The sequence below is a fragment of the Pyrus communis genome, chromosome 16 (assembly GCF_041283825.1).
Source record: "Pyrus communis isolate YQ-2024b chromosome 16, ASM4128382v1, whole genome shotgun sequence".
Taxonomy (NCBI): Eukaryota; Viridiplantae; Streptophyta; class Magnoliopsida; order Rosales; family Rosaceae; genus Pyrus; species Pyrus communis.
This window is the reverse complement of record NC_142580.1, coordinates 1,740,595-1,759,137: the sequence shown is the minus strand read 5'-3', so window position 1 is coordinate 1,759,137 and position 18,543 is coordinate 1,740,595. Positions and strand designations below refer to the sequence as shown.

Here is an 18,543-nt window from a genome sequence, read left to right as displayed (position 1 = left end):
CGATCAACAGCTCACACGATGAATTCTTACCTACATTTTTTGTACCTACAGACTACAGTTGATGAAATATCTGCACAAGAATAGCACAGAAGGCTATTAATGGATGTGATCAAACGGTTACACAATATGAATTCTACGCTTAATTAAGGATGAGTAAGAGATCAATAAACTTGTGCGTGCGTTCGTGTGTGTGTGTGAATATATGTGTGTATATACAGTTATAATTGGATGCACTAGTTGGAGATTCTTTTTCCCTTTTCTTTTTATTGATGTCTTCACCATTTCTCTCTCGCTCGCGCTCGAGCACATAAATATATATATGTCTAATTAGGGGCTGAGATGCTATTGTTTAACTTAGCTCCTTACTAGATCAATATTTTTTTTGTACCCCCACCTAGTTTTAATCTTAATTACTACAATTGCATGATTTTTTTTTTTTTTCTGGTAAAAAAATCATCGAATTGTACTAAGATTGTTAAGGTCATGATAATCATAGAGATTCAATAACAATTTTGAATATATGGTATCTAACTGAATGGGGAGGAATCCAACTCTCAGTTAGATACCACGTAAATATATATATATATATATCCACACACACACACCAAACAAGTTTTTAGAACTTAAAAAAAAAAATTGTTCTTCAAAGATGTTTGAAGATATGTTTTCAGAAATGATGAATTTTGTTAATAGAATATACCAAATAGATTTGACGGATATGAGAAAAAGAAAAGTATATGACTTGGTTAGGCTAGGGTTTTAATTTATTAGTTACGGTATAACAGGACGAATTTGGGAACGAAATTTCAGGTATTTGATTGATACGGAGGAAAAAGCCAAGTATATGACTCAGTTAGGCTAGGGTTTCAATTATGGTATATGGGTGTCTAGTTTGTATCCGTCCAGTATTTATTTTAAAATATATAAGTGGTGAGAGGAATTAAATTCAGAATTTTAGATATAATGGTGAACGATTTTAACCAACTAAGTTCAAATATTTAAAATAATAATACATACATACACACATATATATATACATATATATGTATGTATGTATATATGGTATCTAACTAAATCGGGAGGAATCCAACTCATTATAAAGATATGCAAGGTCTTTTGATTCTCCAATACAAGATTCACAATCTTAACAAGCCCTCTCACTCATGTGCAAAGTCGTTGCGCTCATGGGCCAACTTGACTCTACAACAACAACAACCAAGTATTATCCCACTAGGGGGTCGGTTGTATGAATTCTAAAACGCCACTGTGTTTTATTTTGCGCCAAGTGTTTTGAGTCTTCCTAGGTCTTTCTCTACCCCTTTTTTCCTAACCCTCTGTTTCATAGTCTCATATTTTGACTGGAGCATATGTAGGTCTTCAGTTTAAGCTTCACCTTATAAACCCATTTGCAACCAATGGGACGTTTGTGATGAGGCAAGGGCACCAGAGTCCAAGTATGATTGTCTTGGAGGGCAGCAATCTCTTGTTGCATGGAGTCACGTCATTTGGGATCCTGGATAGCCTGCGAAAAACTGGTGGGTTCTTTGATAATGGTGAGGTTGGTGATGAAGGTTTTGTGAGTGGGGGATAGACGGTCATAGGATAAGTAACGAGATAGAGAGTGGGGCGTACCTAATGACTGGACCATGCTTATGGAAGATGTGGGAGCAACACGGGATGTAAGGGCCACCTTGACGTGAAAGTCCTGCAAAAATGTGGAAGGTTTGGTCTGTCTGGTGCCACAAAGGGGTAGAGGGGTTTTGTATGGTAATAGAATGGTTGGTTTGGTATTTGGTGGTGGAGTTGGAGTGAGTAAATGAGATGGAGATGGGGTGGGGTCAGCAAGTGTGTAAGAGTTGGTATCTAAAATGGTTCCTGCTGTAAAACTTGGATGATGCAACTCAAGGGGAGAGTCCAAATCAAACTAAATAGGTGAGGGTGAAGTGTTTGATGGGGATGGGGCAGCGGAAGTGGTAAGATTTTGGAATGGAAAATGGTTTTCAAAAAACACAACATCCCTGGAAACAAATGTTTTATTTTGTTTTATATCGAACAATTTATAACCCTTTTGACCATAAGAATATCTAAGAAAAATGCATTAGGTTGCACGGGGGTCGAATTTAAAGAGCCTTTGGGCGTGTGTAGAAGCAAAGCATTGGCTACCAAAAACTTTTAAATGGGAATAGTTAGGTGCTTTGTGAAACAGTTTTTCGTAGGGTGTTTTACCTTGGAGAAGTGGAGTAGGTGTTCTATTGATGAGAAAAGCCAAGGCTAAAGTCGTATCCCCCCCAAAAATGTTTTGGCAGACAAGCTTGAAAAAGCAAAGCCCAAGCAACATTGAGCAAGTGCCGGTGTTTACGCAACTAGATTGATGTAGAATGCATTTGAGAGCATAAAATTGGTCAAGTTTGAACTTACGGCCATTTTTACTTCGCATGATTTGAACTTTAGTATTGAATTGAGTCTCAACCATTTGAATGAATTTGACTAAGATGTCTTTTGTGTTAGATTTATGCTTCATCAAATAAACCCAAGTGCTTCTAGTATGGTCATCTACGATGGTAAGAAAATATTTGGCACCGGAAAGAGAAGCAACCTGATAACCACCCTAAATATCAATATGCAATAATTCAAAACATGATTTGGTAGAAATAGAACTTAATGGAAAGGCCAATCTTGTTTGTTTGGCCAATGGGCAAATTAAACATTTGTCCGAATCACAAGTCTCATTATTTAAAAATGGGAATAACAAAGAGGCTTTATGAGATGGGTGTCCTAGGCGTTGGTGTCAAAGCTTTGGTGAGACGGTGTGGATAATGTTGCATGTTCCTTTCTTCGATGGGTCGAGGTAGTAGAGTCCTTCCCTTTCAATTCTCGTCCCAACCATCTTCCCCGAGCGAAGGTCCTGGATGACATAAAAACAGGTTAAGAAAATGGTGACATATAAGTAATCATAGGCTAGTTTACTGATGGATATTAGATTGATTCTAAAGATGGGCACACATAGGACATTATCAAGAATAAGATTATGAGAGAAAACAACTTCTCCATCATGAGTGACTTTGACAACGGAACCATTTAGCAGTTCAACGGTATGATTGTCAACGACCCGTGAGTTTGTAAGCAGACTAGGGCTGCAAACTATGTGATTCGTGGCACCACTGTCTAGGATCCAAATACTTTTGGTGCCTTTATATGGAAAAGAGAAGGCTTTACCTGAAAGTTCTTCATGACTAAAAGGATTATCGACTTGATTAGCAAATGATGACTTATTCTTTAAAATATCTGAAAGAGTTGCTTGCAATCCTCCTGATAGAATAGGAAACTAGGCATTGTCTCCTGCTTGTCATGTTAGGAAACTTGATTCCCCTTTAAAGAAAAAGGGTGACTAGATTCAATCTCTGTAGCTGCATTCCGTTTTCGACAGAACTCGAAAGTGTGGCCTTTCCATCCTCAAAAGGTGCACTTGAGATGTTCACGGCAGTTTTTGGTGGTGTGATTAGTTTTGTTGCACTTTCCATATCGCACCTCATTGTCCTTCGCCGCAGGTTCTCGCGACGAGTTCTTCACTGCAAAGACAGCAACCTCTGGTTATGTATTTTTCCCATTAGAAACCTTTGCCTGGTGTTCATGTCGAAGGACCAACGTATATGCCTTGTTCACCGTAGGCAGTGGTTCAAGAAGAAGAGTATTGCTTCGAACCGTAACATACGATTCGTTTAGTCTCATAAGGAACTTCATGGTTTTCTAAGTTTCAACATACAAGGTCATCTCATTCTTTGTTCCACAACTGCATGCTAGAATAGAGCACACAAGTATCGCATTCATCCTATAAACTTTTAAGTTTAGTAAAGTAAGAACTTACACTCATATTGCCTTAGATGCAATCATGGATCTCATTCTCAACATGGAACAATTGAACTATATTCACATGTGAGAACCTCTCATCAAATTGGTACACATCTATTGAGCGTCCTTGTAGTTGATGACGCTCCCTAAAATCTCTTTCGACATATAACCTAGCAGCCATGTCTTGACCAAGTTGTTACAACAATTCCATTGTTGCAACTCCTCGGGATTGTTTTCACTTGGTTTCGTGATTGTCCTTATGACGACCCATCCCTAATTTTCTATGTAATTTCTCCCTGAATGTGTAAATGGATGTTTGTGCCCCTGTTGGCAAGTGACGTGGACGTGACTGTGCAACTTTAAATTATTTTTTCTCGCTTTTGTAATTAATTTGTACTCGTTGTTACGAGGGTACATTAATTTTATCAGTGCTAGAAACACTGTTTAGATAGATTTCAGATTTCTTTTACTGTAGGAAATCTACTTTACCCTTATGTTATCTATGCTCTGAATATTTGTAGTTTTAAGGTTGTAACCACTACTGCACACTCACTTTACTAGTTTAATTAAGTTCTAGTTTCACTTTTAATTTATCTACATTTTTCTTACATCACTTGCATTTTCGGTTACGTCACCTTCACGTGACGGCCATCACGCCTTGATTCTGATCGAGGCATGTCAGTCCCATCAACAAAATTGAGTTTGTTCTTGATCGTTAAGGCCATACTCATGGATGAAACCCATGTGCTGTAGTTGTCTTCCACCAATGGCTGCGGCACGAGGATTGCACCAGGTTAATTTGAGTGGTGGAGATAAAACGGATGGTTGGACTTTTTCCATTTTGAATGAGCAATCATGCCTTGAATAGTTGACCTCGAGTCTGCCTTGTCGCCCATGATCGTGTCTTCCTTAGAGCTGTGTTTTGTTGTTTTCCCAGATCAATGCTCTAGTACCATCTAAGAAATCAGATTATACTGAAATTGTATTTCCTTGTATATTCATTCAACTAGGTTAAAATTCTTATAGACATATCAGTCAACACATTCCTATTGTATTGCCTATAATCAAGGTTGACCAAAGACTAAATAAGGAAGTAAATAACTAATTATCAATTTACAATATATGGTAAATCAATCAGAGATTTCTTTCTCAACAGGTTCACGTGTTCAAACACCTTAACTGATTTTCTTATCTTCAATTGCGGCTACTTCTATTTACCTCGGATATCCTTGTTCTTAATCCTATCATTTCTCGTGTGCTCACACATCCAACTAAGCATTCTCATCTTCTTTATACTCAATTTTTACACATGTTACTTTTTGACTGCCCAACATTTTGTGCCATAAAGCATTGTTGGCCTTATTGTCAACCTATAATATTTTTCATTAAATTTTAGTGTCATACAACAATCGCACAACATACTCAATACACTCTTCTACTTCATACATTTAGCATGTAATCTATGGTTGACAAATCTCCATCTAATTCTCATTTCTTTTGCAAGATAGATCTAAGATAATGAAAGCGTTCACTCTTTCGTACTTCCTGATCTTCAATCATCACCCTTATTTTTTTTGGATCCCCTTTCCCAGTGAACCTGCACTTCATAAACTCTGTCTTTCACCTACTTAGGCGAAGACCTTTAGATTCCAATAGTTATGGCCAATGGTTAAGCTTCACATTCACTCCCTCATCTGTTTCATCTATCAACACTATATCCTCTGCGAAAAGATATGTTGCCATGAGTAATAATTAAAAGGGTATGTAAATATATATTGTAAATATTAGGAATCATTTATTAGGAAGGATATATGTTTGTGTCCTTTATTGTTTATTGTTTCCATATGGAATAAGGATTGTATCTTGTATATATTTTCAGTTATGCAATACAATGAGAATTAAGTCGTAAAATTTAAGTAGATACACCAAGGGATATCATCTTGAATATATCTCGTTAACACATCCATTACCAATACAAAAAAAAATAAGAACTTAAAGCTGAACCTTGTTGTAACGTTATAGTTATGGGCCAACTTGACTATGATATTATAAAGTAATTTGAAATTTCACTACTAAACAAAGTCCTTCAGTTCTACAATATGACATTCGCACTCTTAATACTGATATACACTAAGCATTATAATTTTCAAACAGTAATATCACAGTGTATCCACTTCTCTTCTCTCTATCTCTGTCAAAAATGTTGAGACTCGCAGTCGTATCTATTGGCCACTGATTATCACGCATGGGCGAACCACCGGTCCAAGTCAACCCACCCTTTTGCTTCCGGCCATCCAATTCATTTGCAGCTACAGCTACCTACCTATCTGATAGTATAAACCATTACCCTCCCCTCCATTTGTTCCTCAACTCTCTACCCAATCCGCGCTAGCTTCTTGCAGTTGGCCCCTCTCTCTCCCTCTTCCTCCCCACTTCCCCCACCCAAAACCCCCCTCCATTTGTTCCTCAACTCTCTACCCAATCCGCGCTAGCTTCTTGCAGTTGGCCCCTCTCTCTCCCTCTTCCTCCCCACTTCCCCCACCCAAAACCCCCCTCCATTTGTTCCTCAACTCTCTACCCAATCCGCGCTAGCTTCTTGGCAGTTGGTCCCTCTCTCTCTCTCTCTCTCTCTTCCTCCCCCCTTCCCCCACCCACAACCACCCCCCACCACCCCCCCCCCCCCCCCCCCCCAATTTTTAGGTTATTAATTAAGGTTAGTTATAAGATTTTAGAATGAGGAAACCCTGCTGCGATAAGCAGGACACGAACAAAGGAGCTTGGTCCAAGCAAGAAGACCTGAAGCTCATTGAATACATTCGTAAAAATGGCGAGGGTTGTTGGCGTACCCTTCCTCAGGCTGCAGGTAATTAACTATGAACTTGTAAATTTACGTATATTTGTGGATTAACAGGTTATATATATGTATATAAACATCTTTTTTGGTAATATCATAGCAAAAACATTCATCAGAATGGTAAACTATTTACATATTAAGGAGTTAATTCCTTGATTTCTTAAATTCCTCGTCAATATTTTTCTCTCTTCTTTCTATTTTAACTAAGCCAACAAATGCTAATTTGTTCCTTTTCTTCTTCTGATTAATTTCAGAGAACTTTGAAAAGATATTTAATTTAATGAGTATTAATTGCCACCTCTTTTACTTTTTTCTTCTTTTTGCAATTTGGTTCAGGCCTACTTCGTTGTGGTAAAAGTTGTAGGCTGAGATGGATAAACTATCTACGACCAGACCTTAAAAGAGGCAACTTTGCTGAAGATGAAGAAGATCTCATCATCAAGCTTCATGCACTCCTAGGCAACCGGTACTTGCTAGCTAATTCTTTTGAAAGAACTGATTTATACACACCATGTTTTTCCTTCTGTATATCTCTGTTCATTTCTATCAATTATCTTTTTTCTTTATCCAAGGGCAACCGGTCCTTACTAGCTAATTCTTTCAAGAGAACTGATTTATACACACAATATTTCTCCTCTACACATCACTGTTTAATTCTATCAATTAATTCTTTTTTACTTTATTAAATCCAAGTGCTAAATTAAATTGGGTATGCATGAGGATAAAAGAAAAGTGTGTGAATTTTAGTTATCCCCCGTTGTCTTTTATTTCTTATGACAAATGATCAAATAAGAATAATCAATTATTACTGTATGCAATTGCACCATGCATAAATAAGTAGAGTTCACAGATTTGTTGGTGTTAACTAATTAATTTAACTATTTAGCAAATTTTTTTAGGTGGTCATTGATTGCTGGGAGATTGCCAGGACGTACAGACAATGAAGTGAAAAACTACTGGAACTCTCATTTGAGAAGAAAGCTTATGAACATGGGTATAGATCCAAATAATCATCGACCGAACAACGTCAATCTCCCTCGTCTTCATCATCAAAATTCACAAACTGTCAGTAGTACTGCAACATTGTCTGCAGCTTTAAAAAACCCTACCAATTATCAGCTGCAAGCAAGATCCGGTGGTAATAATAATTGTGACCATGAATCGGACGGTACAAGTTGCTTAGAGGATGATTCTTGTGGCCGGCTGCCTGATTTAAACCTAGACCTCACAATAACTGCTCCTTTGTCTAATCCAGTTCCTGATAACCTCAAGGAGGAGCAAAATTTCGAGTCCAAAGTGTCAAAGAAGTCATCAGAATTTGCTTCATCTACCATCCTTCCTCTCTTCAGATAATCGAATTTTCGTCCATGTGGATCGGAAGGTTTCCACAAGCATTAATTTTAGCTGAAATGGCTTATGAAATTGAAAATAATTATATTGATCAATTGGAGATATATAAAGAGTCTAATTTTGTAGAACCTACTTATTTGGGTAAAAATGCAAGATGCATATCTTGGAAAGTCAGCGTGAGATCCAAAATTGCAATGCAGTTCCTTAAAAGAGCGACAAATGTACTTCCAAGAATCTTTCTTGCATGCATCTCAAAATGTTGGCTTGCAGTTGCTCGGAATCATTGGACTTGAAGATAATCTATCAGTTTATAACAAGGCTTTGCAACAGATGATGATGGCTGAAGCTGAACGTATCAACAAGAAAGCATATTTACTTGATCGGAGATGCTGGCTAGATAAATTAGCCAATTTATTTATCATAAAGTTGGGTAAGTGATTAATAAATGTATTTGCTATGTAAATTTGTGAACATGAACATCCGAATATTCCATTTAATTACAGTATTTCTAGCTTTGATATATCTTTATTTCATTAATTGAATCTTGTTTGAAATTGGGTTTAATCAGTACTTCCTTCCCATAAATAATTATTGGTTATTCTCCTAATTGATTATTCTCTTATAACTAGCTAGGATCCAAAGAAAGTGATTGCACCCCACCAAATTTTAGATGGATCCTGTAAAAAGAACTGCAGAAAGTGCCAGTTTCGACTTAGAATGCTATCTTTTATAGCAACTATGCTGTAGACATCGAAATTTCAGTAAAACAAATGTTCACCAATGCATTAAAGTTTTGACGTGTTAAGGCATACATGGCATACGCCACGTGTTGTACAAATTGTACACATGGCGTGTGACTCAACAAAATAGGAAGAAATACCCTTGAAGGATTAAACAAGTTTTTCTTCTCATTTTGGGCAATGACAAGGCAAGTACATTTCAATCCATTGAGGATCAAAACAAGTTTTTCTTCTCATGTTGGGCAATGACAAGGCAAGCACACTTCAATCCATTACGGATCAAAGCAAGTTTTTCTCATTTGGGCAATGACAAAGCATACACATTTCAAGTTTAAAATGGTATTAAGTGGGAAATTAGGCCATAAGTTACACCACTTCAATTTCAATATTGCATTAAGTGGGAAATTAGGCCATAAGTTAGACCACTTCAAGTTTAAAATGGTATTAAGTGGGAAATTAGGCCATAAGTTACACCACTTCAATTTCAATATTGCATTAAGTGGGAAAATTAGGCAATGGTGCTTGGAAAGGAAAAAAATATTTTGTGGTGGTGATTCATTCTCAAAGCCTATAAATAGGCTTCTCCATCAAGGTATCAAGCATCAACCAATTCACAAATACATTTCTCTACTCCCAAATTGGAAGAGAATTCCCCAAATCCTTGAAGCTTTGAAACTCCAAAGCTTCCAACCATCCAAATTCCCAAGAAAAGCCAACACACACCAAAACCAATTCACAAATACATTTCTCTACACACCAAAACCTTGAAGCCTTAAAGTTCTAAAGCTCTCAAGAAAATCCCGAAGGATCAAGAAAGCACTCTTCGTTTCTTCGTCAAATCCTCCTTCAAGATCAAGCCCCAACGACCCTTGAAGAACTTCCACCAACTCAAGATCAAGCCCCGACGGCCCTTGAAGAAAGTGTTCATTGTTCATCAACTGTTCATCCTAAGATCAAGCCCCAACGACCCTTTGGATCAACAACCTCAACAAATCCACACATCCAATCGTTCTTCAAGATTAAGTCCAAAAGCCCTTGAAGATCTGCTCATCCATCAACCTTCAAGATCAAGCCCAAAAGCCCTTGAAGAAATCCACACAACCATTATTCAAGATCAAGCCCCGACGGCCCTTGAAGAAAGTGTTCATCGTTCATCCTAAGATCAAGCCCCAACGGCCCCTTGGATCAACAACCTCAACAAATCCACACATCCAATCGTTCTTCAAGATTAAGCCCAAAAGCCCTTGAAGATCTGCTCATCCATCAACCTTCAAGATCAAGCCCAAAAGCCCTTGAAGAAATACCTTCAAGATCAAGCCCAAAAGCCCTTGAAGAAATCCACACAACCATTATTCAAGATCAAGCCCCGACGGCCCTTGAAGAAAGTGTTCATCGTTCATCCTAAGATCAAGCCCCAACGGCCCCTTGGATCAACAGCACAAACAAATCTACACATCCAATCGTTCTTCAAGATTAAGCCCAAAAGCCCTTGAAGATCCGCTCATCCATCAACCTTCAAGATCAAGCCCAAAAGCCCTTGAAGAAATCCACACAACCATTATTCAAGATCAAGCCCCGACGGCCCTTGAAGAAAGTGTTCATCGTTCATCCTAAGATCAAGCCCCAACGGCCCCTTGGATCAACAGCACAAACAAATCCACACATCCAATCGTTCTTCAAGACTAAGCCCAAAAGCCCTTGAAGATCTGCTCATCCATCAACCTTCAAGATCAAGCCCAAAAGCCCCTTGAAGAAATCCATACACCCATTCTTCAAGATCAAGCCCAACGCCCCTTGAAGATCCGTTCATCAACTGTTCATCCTTAGATCAAACCCCGACGGCCCTTTGGATCAACAACTCATCCACAAACCTACACCCTACGAAGATAGAATCAGAGGACCAAATTTGAGAGAGATCGTAACCCCAAAATCATAAACACAAAAATATTATTTTGTACACGTTATTCTGGTTTCTTGTTTCAAGGAATCTTTCGTGTTCACAAATTTGGCACGCCCAATGGGACAATCTCTACCTCTCATCTCTGTCTCCGTTCAAGATATTCAAGCACAGTCCATGGCTTCAAACAAAGAACAAGTCATGACTATCGGCACTACCTCCATTGAAAAACAGCTGGTTCAGATGAAGGAAAAAATTGCAAGGCTGATAAAGACTGCAGAGGAGAAAAACTTGCAAACCGCCGAACTCATCAACCGTCTGGAGGCACAACATGGCGTCAAAGTGAAACCAAGCTCTCTTCCAACTAAGAAGACCGAAGAAGGCTTTGACCCAAATGCCTACGAACTCATGTCAAAGGCTAGGCATGACTTTGCTTCCTCTTCAAATCTTGGAAAGAAGGTTTCAAACACCGTCAACGACAAAGATCGTGACCTCACCAAAACTCAAAAGAAGTTGAAGGAGCATGGTTACGGAGTTGACAACAACCAAAGCACACCTCCAAAATCAATGGCATCAAGCAAGGGACAAGCTGTTCTTGCAACCACCAAGGGAAGAAGCATAAGCACTTCCGCCACAAATGGAGCATCCATTGGTGCCACAACCACTCCTCAACATGCTGCTGCAAAGTTGATACCGCCAAGCAAGCAAGAGCAGCACCAAAGGCGCGAGTCGGTCTTCAACCTAACCATGCTGGCGGCACCAAAACATGCTATTAAGGCGCACAAGATGACACCCGAAAACGGCCAATGGGGTTCTTCATCAGCACTATGGATGTCTGAAGGAAAGTCGTGTCTATTGGTTGCACAAGTCATGACCATCGGTGTCACCTCTGTTGAAGAACAACTGGCTCAAATGAGCGAAGCAATTGCAAAGCTTACACAGACTGTGGAAGAAAAGGATTTGCAGATCGCCGCACTCATCAACCAACTAGATGCGCAGCTCGACATGAAAGTCGACCCAAATGTTGGTCCATTAAAGAAAGAAGTCGACGAAGAAGAGGAGCCTCCAGTGGAGAAAGTCGAAGAGAAGCTGAAGCTAGACCAAGCAACGGCGTTCATGGAATCTCTCTCTATCCAGCAGCTACAGGAGATGATCGCAAGCACTGTCAAGACACAGTACGAAGGAAGCTCGCATGACTCCGTACTGTACTCAAAGCCTTACTCCAAGAAGATTGATGCTTTGAAGATGCCAAGGGGTTATCAGCCCCCAAAATTCATGCAGTTCGATGGAAAAGGCAACCCGAAGCAACATATCGCCCATTTCATTGAAACTTGCAACAATGCTGGGACAGAGGGAGACTACCTTGTCAAACAGTTCGTACGTTCGCTGAAAAGTAACGCTTTTGACTGGTACACCGACCTCGAACCCGAGTCTATCAACAGTTGGGACCAGCTAGAAAGGGAATTCCTCAACCGTTTCTACAGCACTCGTCGTACTGTAAGCATGCTAGAGCTGACCAGTACAAAACAGTGGAGAGATGAACCTGTCATCAACTACATAAATAGATGGCGCTCCTTAAGTCTGGATTGTAAAGATCGGCTTTCTGAAACCTCTGCCATTGAGATGTGCGTTCAAGGCATGCAGTGGGGACTACACTACATCCTTCAAGGCATCAAACCACGAACATTTGAGGAGTTAGCCACCCGCGCCCATGATATGGAGTTAAGCATCACCCGTCATGGGAAGAAAGAACAGATCGCCGACTACAAGAATGACAAAGTTTTGGGGCCAAAGGTGGATAAGGCTGCGTGGGAACCCACCAAGGAAGCAATGACGGTCAACACAACTCCAGTCAAAATCCATACACGAGGCAAGGCGATTCAAACCGAAGCTTTTCGTGATCAAGAGATACGTAGACGCACTTTGAAGGAGCTTGAGGAGAAGACTTATCCATTCCCCGACTCTGACGTGGTTGCCATGTTAGATGACTTGCTTGACAAAAAGGTGATCGACCTACCTGAGTGCAAACGGCCGGAGGAGATGAACCGTACTGACAGTCCAAGGTACTGTAAATTCCACCGCTTCATTGGTCATCCGACGGAAAAGTGCTTTGTGCTAAAAGACCTCATCATGAAGTTGGCTCAGAAAGGGATCATCGAGCTAGATCTTAATGATGTGGTGAAATCAAACTATACATCCGTCACTTCTGGCTCTTTGAACTCAAAATCTTCACCTCAACCGCTGGGGGCATGCTCCAAAACCATGTCAGTCAAGTCAAGTGAAGTTGAAGGATGGACTTATGTCACTCCAAAGAAAATGCACAAGAAACATAGGTCTCCTCCACAAGTTCACCAATCGGAAAGGGGGCAAAGCAGCTACCGTCAACCTTCAAAGCTACATGAAAATGTTGAGGATGATGAAATTATGACACAAAGATCGTCCGTTGCCATCACGATGCGCGATTTCTTCCCAGAAGACTTTTTCAATCACTCGGTCATGGCTCCTTCCTATGAAGATTGTGAGGAACGCCTCTCCCAGATCGCTTGACAAATCCACAACAACAACCAAAAGCTCCTCGTTCGCACGAGCCTAAAAGGCGACAACCAAAAGCTCCTCGTCCGCATGAGCATAAAAGGCGACAACCAAAGCTCCTCGTTCGCACGAGCCTAAAAGGTGACAACAAAAGCTCCTTGTCTGCACGAGTTGAAACTGCAAACGACACCACAAGCTCCTCGTTCGCACGAGCCTAAAAGGTGACAACAAAAGCTCTTTGTCTGCACGAGTTGAAACTGCAAACGACACCACAAGCTCCTCGTTCGCACGAGCCTAAAAGGCGACAACCAAAAGCTCCTCGTCCGCATGAGCATAAAAGGCGACAACCACAAGCTCCTCGTTCGCACGAGCCTAAAAGGTGACAACAAAAGCTCATTGTCTGCACGAGTTGAAACTGCAAACGACACCACAAGCTCCTCGTTCGCACGAGCCTAAAAGGTGACAACAAAAGCTCCTTGTCTGCACGAGTTGAAACTGCAAACGACACCATAAGCTCCTCGTTCGCACGAGCCTAAAAGGTGACAACAAAAGCTCCTTGTCTGCACGAGTTGAAACTGCAAACGACACCACAAGCTCCTCGTTCGCATGAGCCTAAAAGGTGACAACAAACGCTCCTTGCCTGCACGAGCTGAAACTGCAAACGGCACCAAACGCTCCTTGCCTGCACGAGCTGAAACTGCAAACGGCACCAAAACGCTCCTTGCCTGCACGAGCTGAAACTGCAAACGGCACCAAACGCTCCTTGCCTGCACGAGTTGAAACTGCAAATGGCACCAAACGCTCATTGCCTGCACGAGCTGAAACGCTCATTGCCTGCACGAGTTGAAACTGCAAATGGCACCAAACGCTCATTGCCTGCACGAGCTGAAACTGCAGAAAGGACCAAAACGCTCATTGCCTGCACGAGCTGAAACTGCAAACGGCACTAAACGCACCTTGTCTGCCCGAGCCAAGAAACCTGCACGAGCCGAAAAGTCTACAAGGACGGCTAGCCTTCATCAGACGCTTCATCTCCAACCTCGCAGGGTGTTGTCAACCGTTTAGTCGCCTTATGAAGAAAGATGTTCCATTCGTATGGAACAAAGCATGCCATAATGCTTTTGAAAGCATAAAGAAATATTTGTAAAGTCCACCTATCCTGGGGGCACCTGTGCCCAGGAAACCACTCATATTGTATATTGCTGCTCAGGAAAGTTCAATCGGAGCACTCTTGGCGCAAGAGAATGAATCCCAAAAAGAAGGAGCACTTTACTACCTCAGTCGAACTCTCACCGGCTCTGAGTTGAACTATTCCCCAATAGAAAAGATGTGCCTCGCTTTGGTGTTTGCCATTCAGAAACTCAGACATTACATGCATGCTTACACCATCCACTTGGTTGCTAAAGCCAACCCTGTCAAATACGTTATGACTAAGCCAGTCTTGACAGGGCGACTTGCTAAATGGGCTTTGCTTCTTAATCAATATGAGATCATCTACGTCCCAGCTAAAGCCGTCAAGGGACAAGCGCTAGCAGACTTCCTTGCCGATCATCCAATCCCGGCTGATTGGAAAATCTCAGACGACTTGCCTGATGAGGAGGTGTTCTACATCGACATCTTCCTAACATGGACGATGTTCTTCGACGGATCCGCACGAGTAGACGGAGCGGGGGCAGGAGTAGTATTCATGTCGCCACAAAGGCAAATACTACCTTACTCCTTCCAACTGAATGAGCTATGCTCCAACAATGTTGCTGAGTACCAAGCATTGATCATCGGGCTCCAAATGGCGATCAACATGGAAATCACAGCTCTTGAGGTATATGGCGATTCCAAGCTCATAATCAATCAACTCTTAATTGAATATGAGGTGAGGAAAGATGATCTCGTCCCATACTTCCGGCTAGCGACCCAACTGCTACAAAAGTTCGAAGCTGTGACACTAGAACATGTGCCAAGAAAGGAAAATCAAATGGCAGACGCTCTCGCCAATCTAGCCTCGAGTATGACACTAGGAAAAGATGAAGTTGCATACGTGCCAGTTTGCCAAAGATGGGTGATTCCACTCGTTAATGAAATGTCACTAGATGATACAAATGTCATCTCAGTACTTCCAGTCGAAGCATGTGGAGACAAGCACAACAAATATATGTGCTGATTCATTCGCTGCTTCTTCAAAAGCAAAAGTATCTCATATCATCAAGGGCGAAAGCAAAGGTATCTCATATCATGCTTTTTCCCTGTCTTTTCCTTTGCCCTTGTTCTCACCTGCCAAGGCAAGGACAGAGAAAGCAATATGTCGGAACCTCCACTCAAACTTGCGCTGCCACCAAGAAGTGAGGGTCCATTCAAATGCAAGGTTTGCATTCAACTCCTGCATCAGAGGACAAATACTACAAGAGAAGATGCTAAACCTGCATAAGGAAATACCACTTCTGCAAAGGGGAGCAAGTAAGGCAAGTGAAAATGATACATTAAAGCATGTGGAGACAAACAACGACTGCATATGCTGAGCTATCCTCTAACCCTCTTCAATACGAATTGGAGAGATTGAACAAAGAAACAGAAAAAAGGAGTAAAGCTCAGACCTTCGGGGGAGACCAAAAGAATCCTGCTGCCCAGTTCAAGAGTAGCACAAAGGAAAATCAATGAGCGGAGGAGACCAGAAGAATCCTCCAGCCCAGTTCAAGATCAAGCCTCAATGGCCCTTGAAGAAATCACAAGTCCGATTCAAAATCAAGTGTTCACCACCCTTGAATCAAATTCAACTCCAGATAAAAGGAGTAAGTTCAGACCTTCGGGGGAGACCAAAAGAATTTTCCAGCCCAGTTCAAGACTAAGCCTGTGGAAAATCAACGATTGGAGGAAACCAGAAAATCTTCCAGTCGAACTCAAGATCAAGCCTCAATGGCCCTTGAAGAAATTTCCAGCCCAATTCAAGATCAAGCCTCGACGGCCCTTGGGTTGACATCTACATTAAGGGACTTCAAAACGCATCTTCTACACGTGACAAGCACATGTCTACGACGCGCCTTGAAGTGGGGGCATTTGTAGACATCGAAATTTCAGTAAAACAAATGTTCACCAATGCATTAAAGTTTTGACGTGTCAAGGCATACATGGCATACGCCACGTGTTGTACAAATTGTACACATGGCGTGTGACTCAACAAAATAGGAAGAAATACCCTTGAAGGATTAAACAAGTTTTTCTTCTCATTTTGGGCAATGACAAGGCAAGCACATTTCAATCCATTACGGATCAAAGCAAGTTTTTCTCATTTGGGCAATGACAAAGCATACACATTTCAAGTTTAAAATGGTATTAAGTGGGAAATTAGGCCATAAGTTACACCACTTCAATTTCAATATTGCATTAAGTGGGAAATTAGGCCATAAGTTAGACCACTTCAAGTTTAAAATGGTATTAAGTGGGAAATTAGGCCATAAGTTACACCACTTCAATTTCAATATTGCATTAAGTGGGAAAATTAGGCAATGGTGCTTGGAAAGGAAAAAAATATTTTGTGGTGGTGATTCATTCTCAAAGCCTATAAATAGGCTTCTCCATCAAGGTATCAAGCATCAACCAATTCACAAATACATTTCTCTACTCCCAAATTGGAAGAGAATTCCCCAAATCCTTGAAGCTTTGAAACTCCAAAGCTTCCAACCATCCAAATTCCCAAGAAAAGCCAACACACACCAAAACCAATTCACAAATACATTTCTCTACACACCAAAACCTTGAAGCCTTAAAGTTCTAAAGCTCTCAAGAAAATCCCGAAGGATCAAGAAAGCACTCTTCGTTTCTTCGTCAAATCCTCCTTCAAGATCAAGCCCCAACGACTCTTGAAGAACTTCCACCAACTCAAGATCAAGCCCCGACGGCCCTTGAAGAAAGTGTTCATTGTTCATCAACTGTTCATCCTAAGATCAAGCCCCAACGACCCTTTGGATCAACAACCTCAACAAATCCACACATCCAATCGTTCTTCAAGATTAAGCCCAAAAGCCCTTGAAGATCTGCTCATCCATCAACCTTCAAGATCAAGCCCAAAAGCCCTTGAAGAAATACCTTCAAGATCAAGCCCAAAAGCCCTTGAAGAAATCCACACAACCATTATTCAAGATCAAGCCCCGACGGCCCTTGAAGAAAGTGTTCATCGTTCATCCTAAGATCAAGCCCCAACGGCCCCTTGGATCAACAACCTCAACAAATCCACACATCCAATCGTTCTTCAAGATTAAGCCCAAAAGCCCTTGAAGATCTGCTCATCCATCAACCTTCAAGATCAAGCCCAAAAGCCCTTGAAGAAATACCTTCAAGATCAAGCCCAAAAGCCCTTGAAGAAATCCACACAACCATTATTCAAGATCAAGCCCCGACAGCCCTTGAAGAAAGTGTTCATCGTTCATCCTAAGATCAAGCCCCAACGGCCCCTTGGATCAACAGCACAAACAAATCCACACATCCAATCGTTCTTCAAGATTAAGCCCAAAAGCCCTTGAAGATCCGCTCATCCATCAACCTTCAAGATCAAGCCCAAAAGCCCTTGAAGAAATCCACACAACCATTATTCAAGATCAAGCCCCGACGGCCCTTGAAGAAAGTGTTCATCGTTCATCCTAAGATCAAGCCCCAACGGCCCCTTGGATCAACAGCACAAACAAATCCACACATCCAATCGTTCTTCAAGATTAAGCCCAAAAGCCCTTGAAGATCCGCTCATCCATCAACCTTCAAGATCAAGCCCAAAAGCCCTTGAAGAAATCCACACAACCATTATTCAAGATCAAGCCCCGACGGCCCTTGAAGAAAGTGTTCATCGTTCATCCTAAGATCAAGCCCCAACGGCCCCTTGGATCAACAGCACAAACAAATCCACACATCCAATCGTTCTTCAAGACTAAGCCCAAAAGCCCTTGAAGATCTGCTCATCCATCAACCTTCAAGATCAAGCCCAAAAGCCCCTTGAAGAAATCCATACACCCATTCTTCAAGATCAAGCCCAACGCCCCTTGAAGATCCGTTCATCAACTGTTCATCCTTAGATCAAACCCCGACGGCCCTTTGGATCAACAACTCATCCACAAACCTACACCCTACGAAGATAGAATCAGAGGACCAAATTTGAGAGAGATCGTAACCCCAAAATCATAAACACAAAAATATTATTTTGTACACGTTATTCTGGTTTCTTGTTTCAAGGAATCTTTCGTGTTCACATATGCATAAGTAGAATACTTATTATATATCTCGGGCCAAGCTAAGATATGGTCTAGATATATATTGTAATTTGGTAACTAAACACATGGCGA

At 41.1% G+C, this 18,543-nt stretch overlaps 2 protein-coding genes across 2 annotated transcripts; both read left to right on the top strand.

Annotated features, from left to right (window-relative positions):
* The first annotated feature begins 6,201 nt into the window (after positions 1-6,201).
* Positions 6,202-8,573, top strand: LOC137731571 (transcription factor MYB8). The gene is made up of 3 exons (XM_068470710.2): positions 6,202-6,712; positions 7,040-7,169; positions 7,603-8,573. Exons 1-3 carry the CDS (start codon positions 6,583-6,585, stop codon positions 8,054-8,056), a joined length of 714 nt encoding a protein of 237 aa, XP_068326811.1. The 5' UTR covers positions 6,202-6,582; the 3' UTR covers positions 8,057-8,573.
* Positions 8,574-11,402: 2,829 nt separating this feature from the next.
* LOC148689809 (uncharacterized) lies at positions 11,403-16,584 on the top strand. Its single transcript, XM_088687810.1, has one exon. It carries the CDS (start codon positions 11,438-11,440, stop codon positions 13,235-13,237), a length of 1,800 nt encoding a protein of 599 aa, XP_088543936.1. The 5' UTR covers positions 11,403-11,437; the 3' UTR covers positions 13,238-16,584.
* The last annotated feature ends 1,959 nt before the right edge of the window (positions 16,585-18,543 follow it).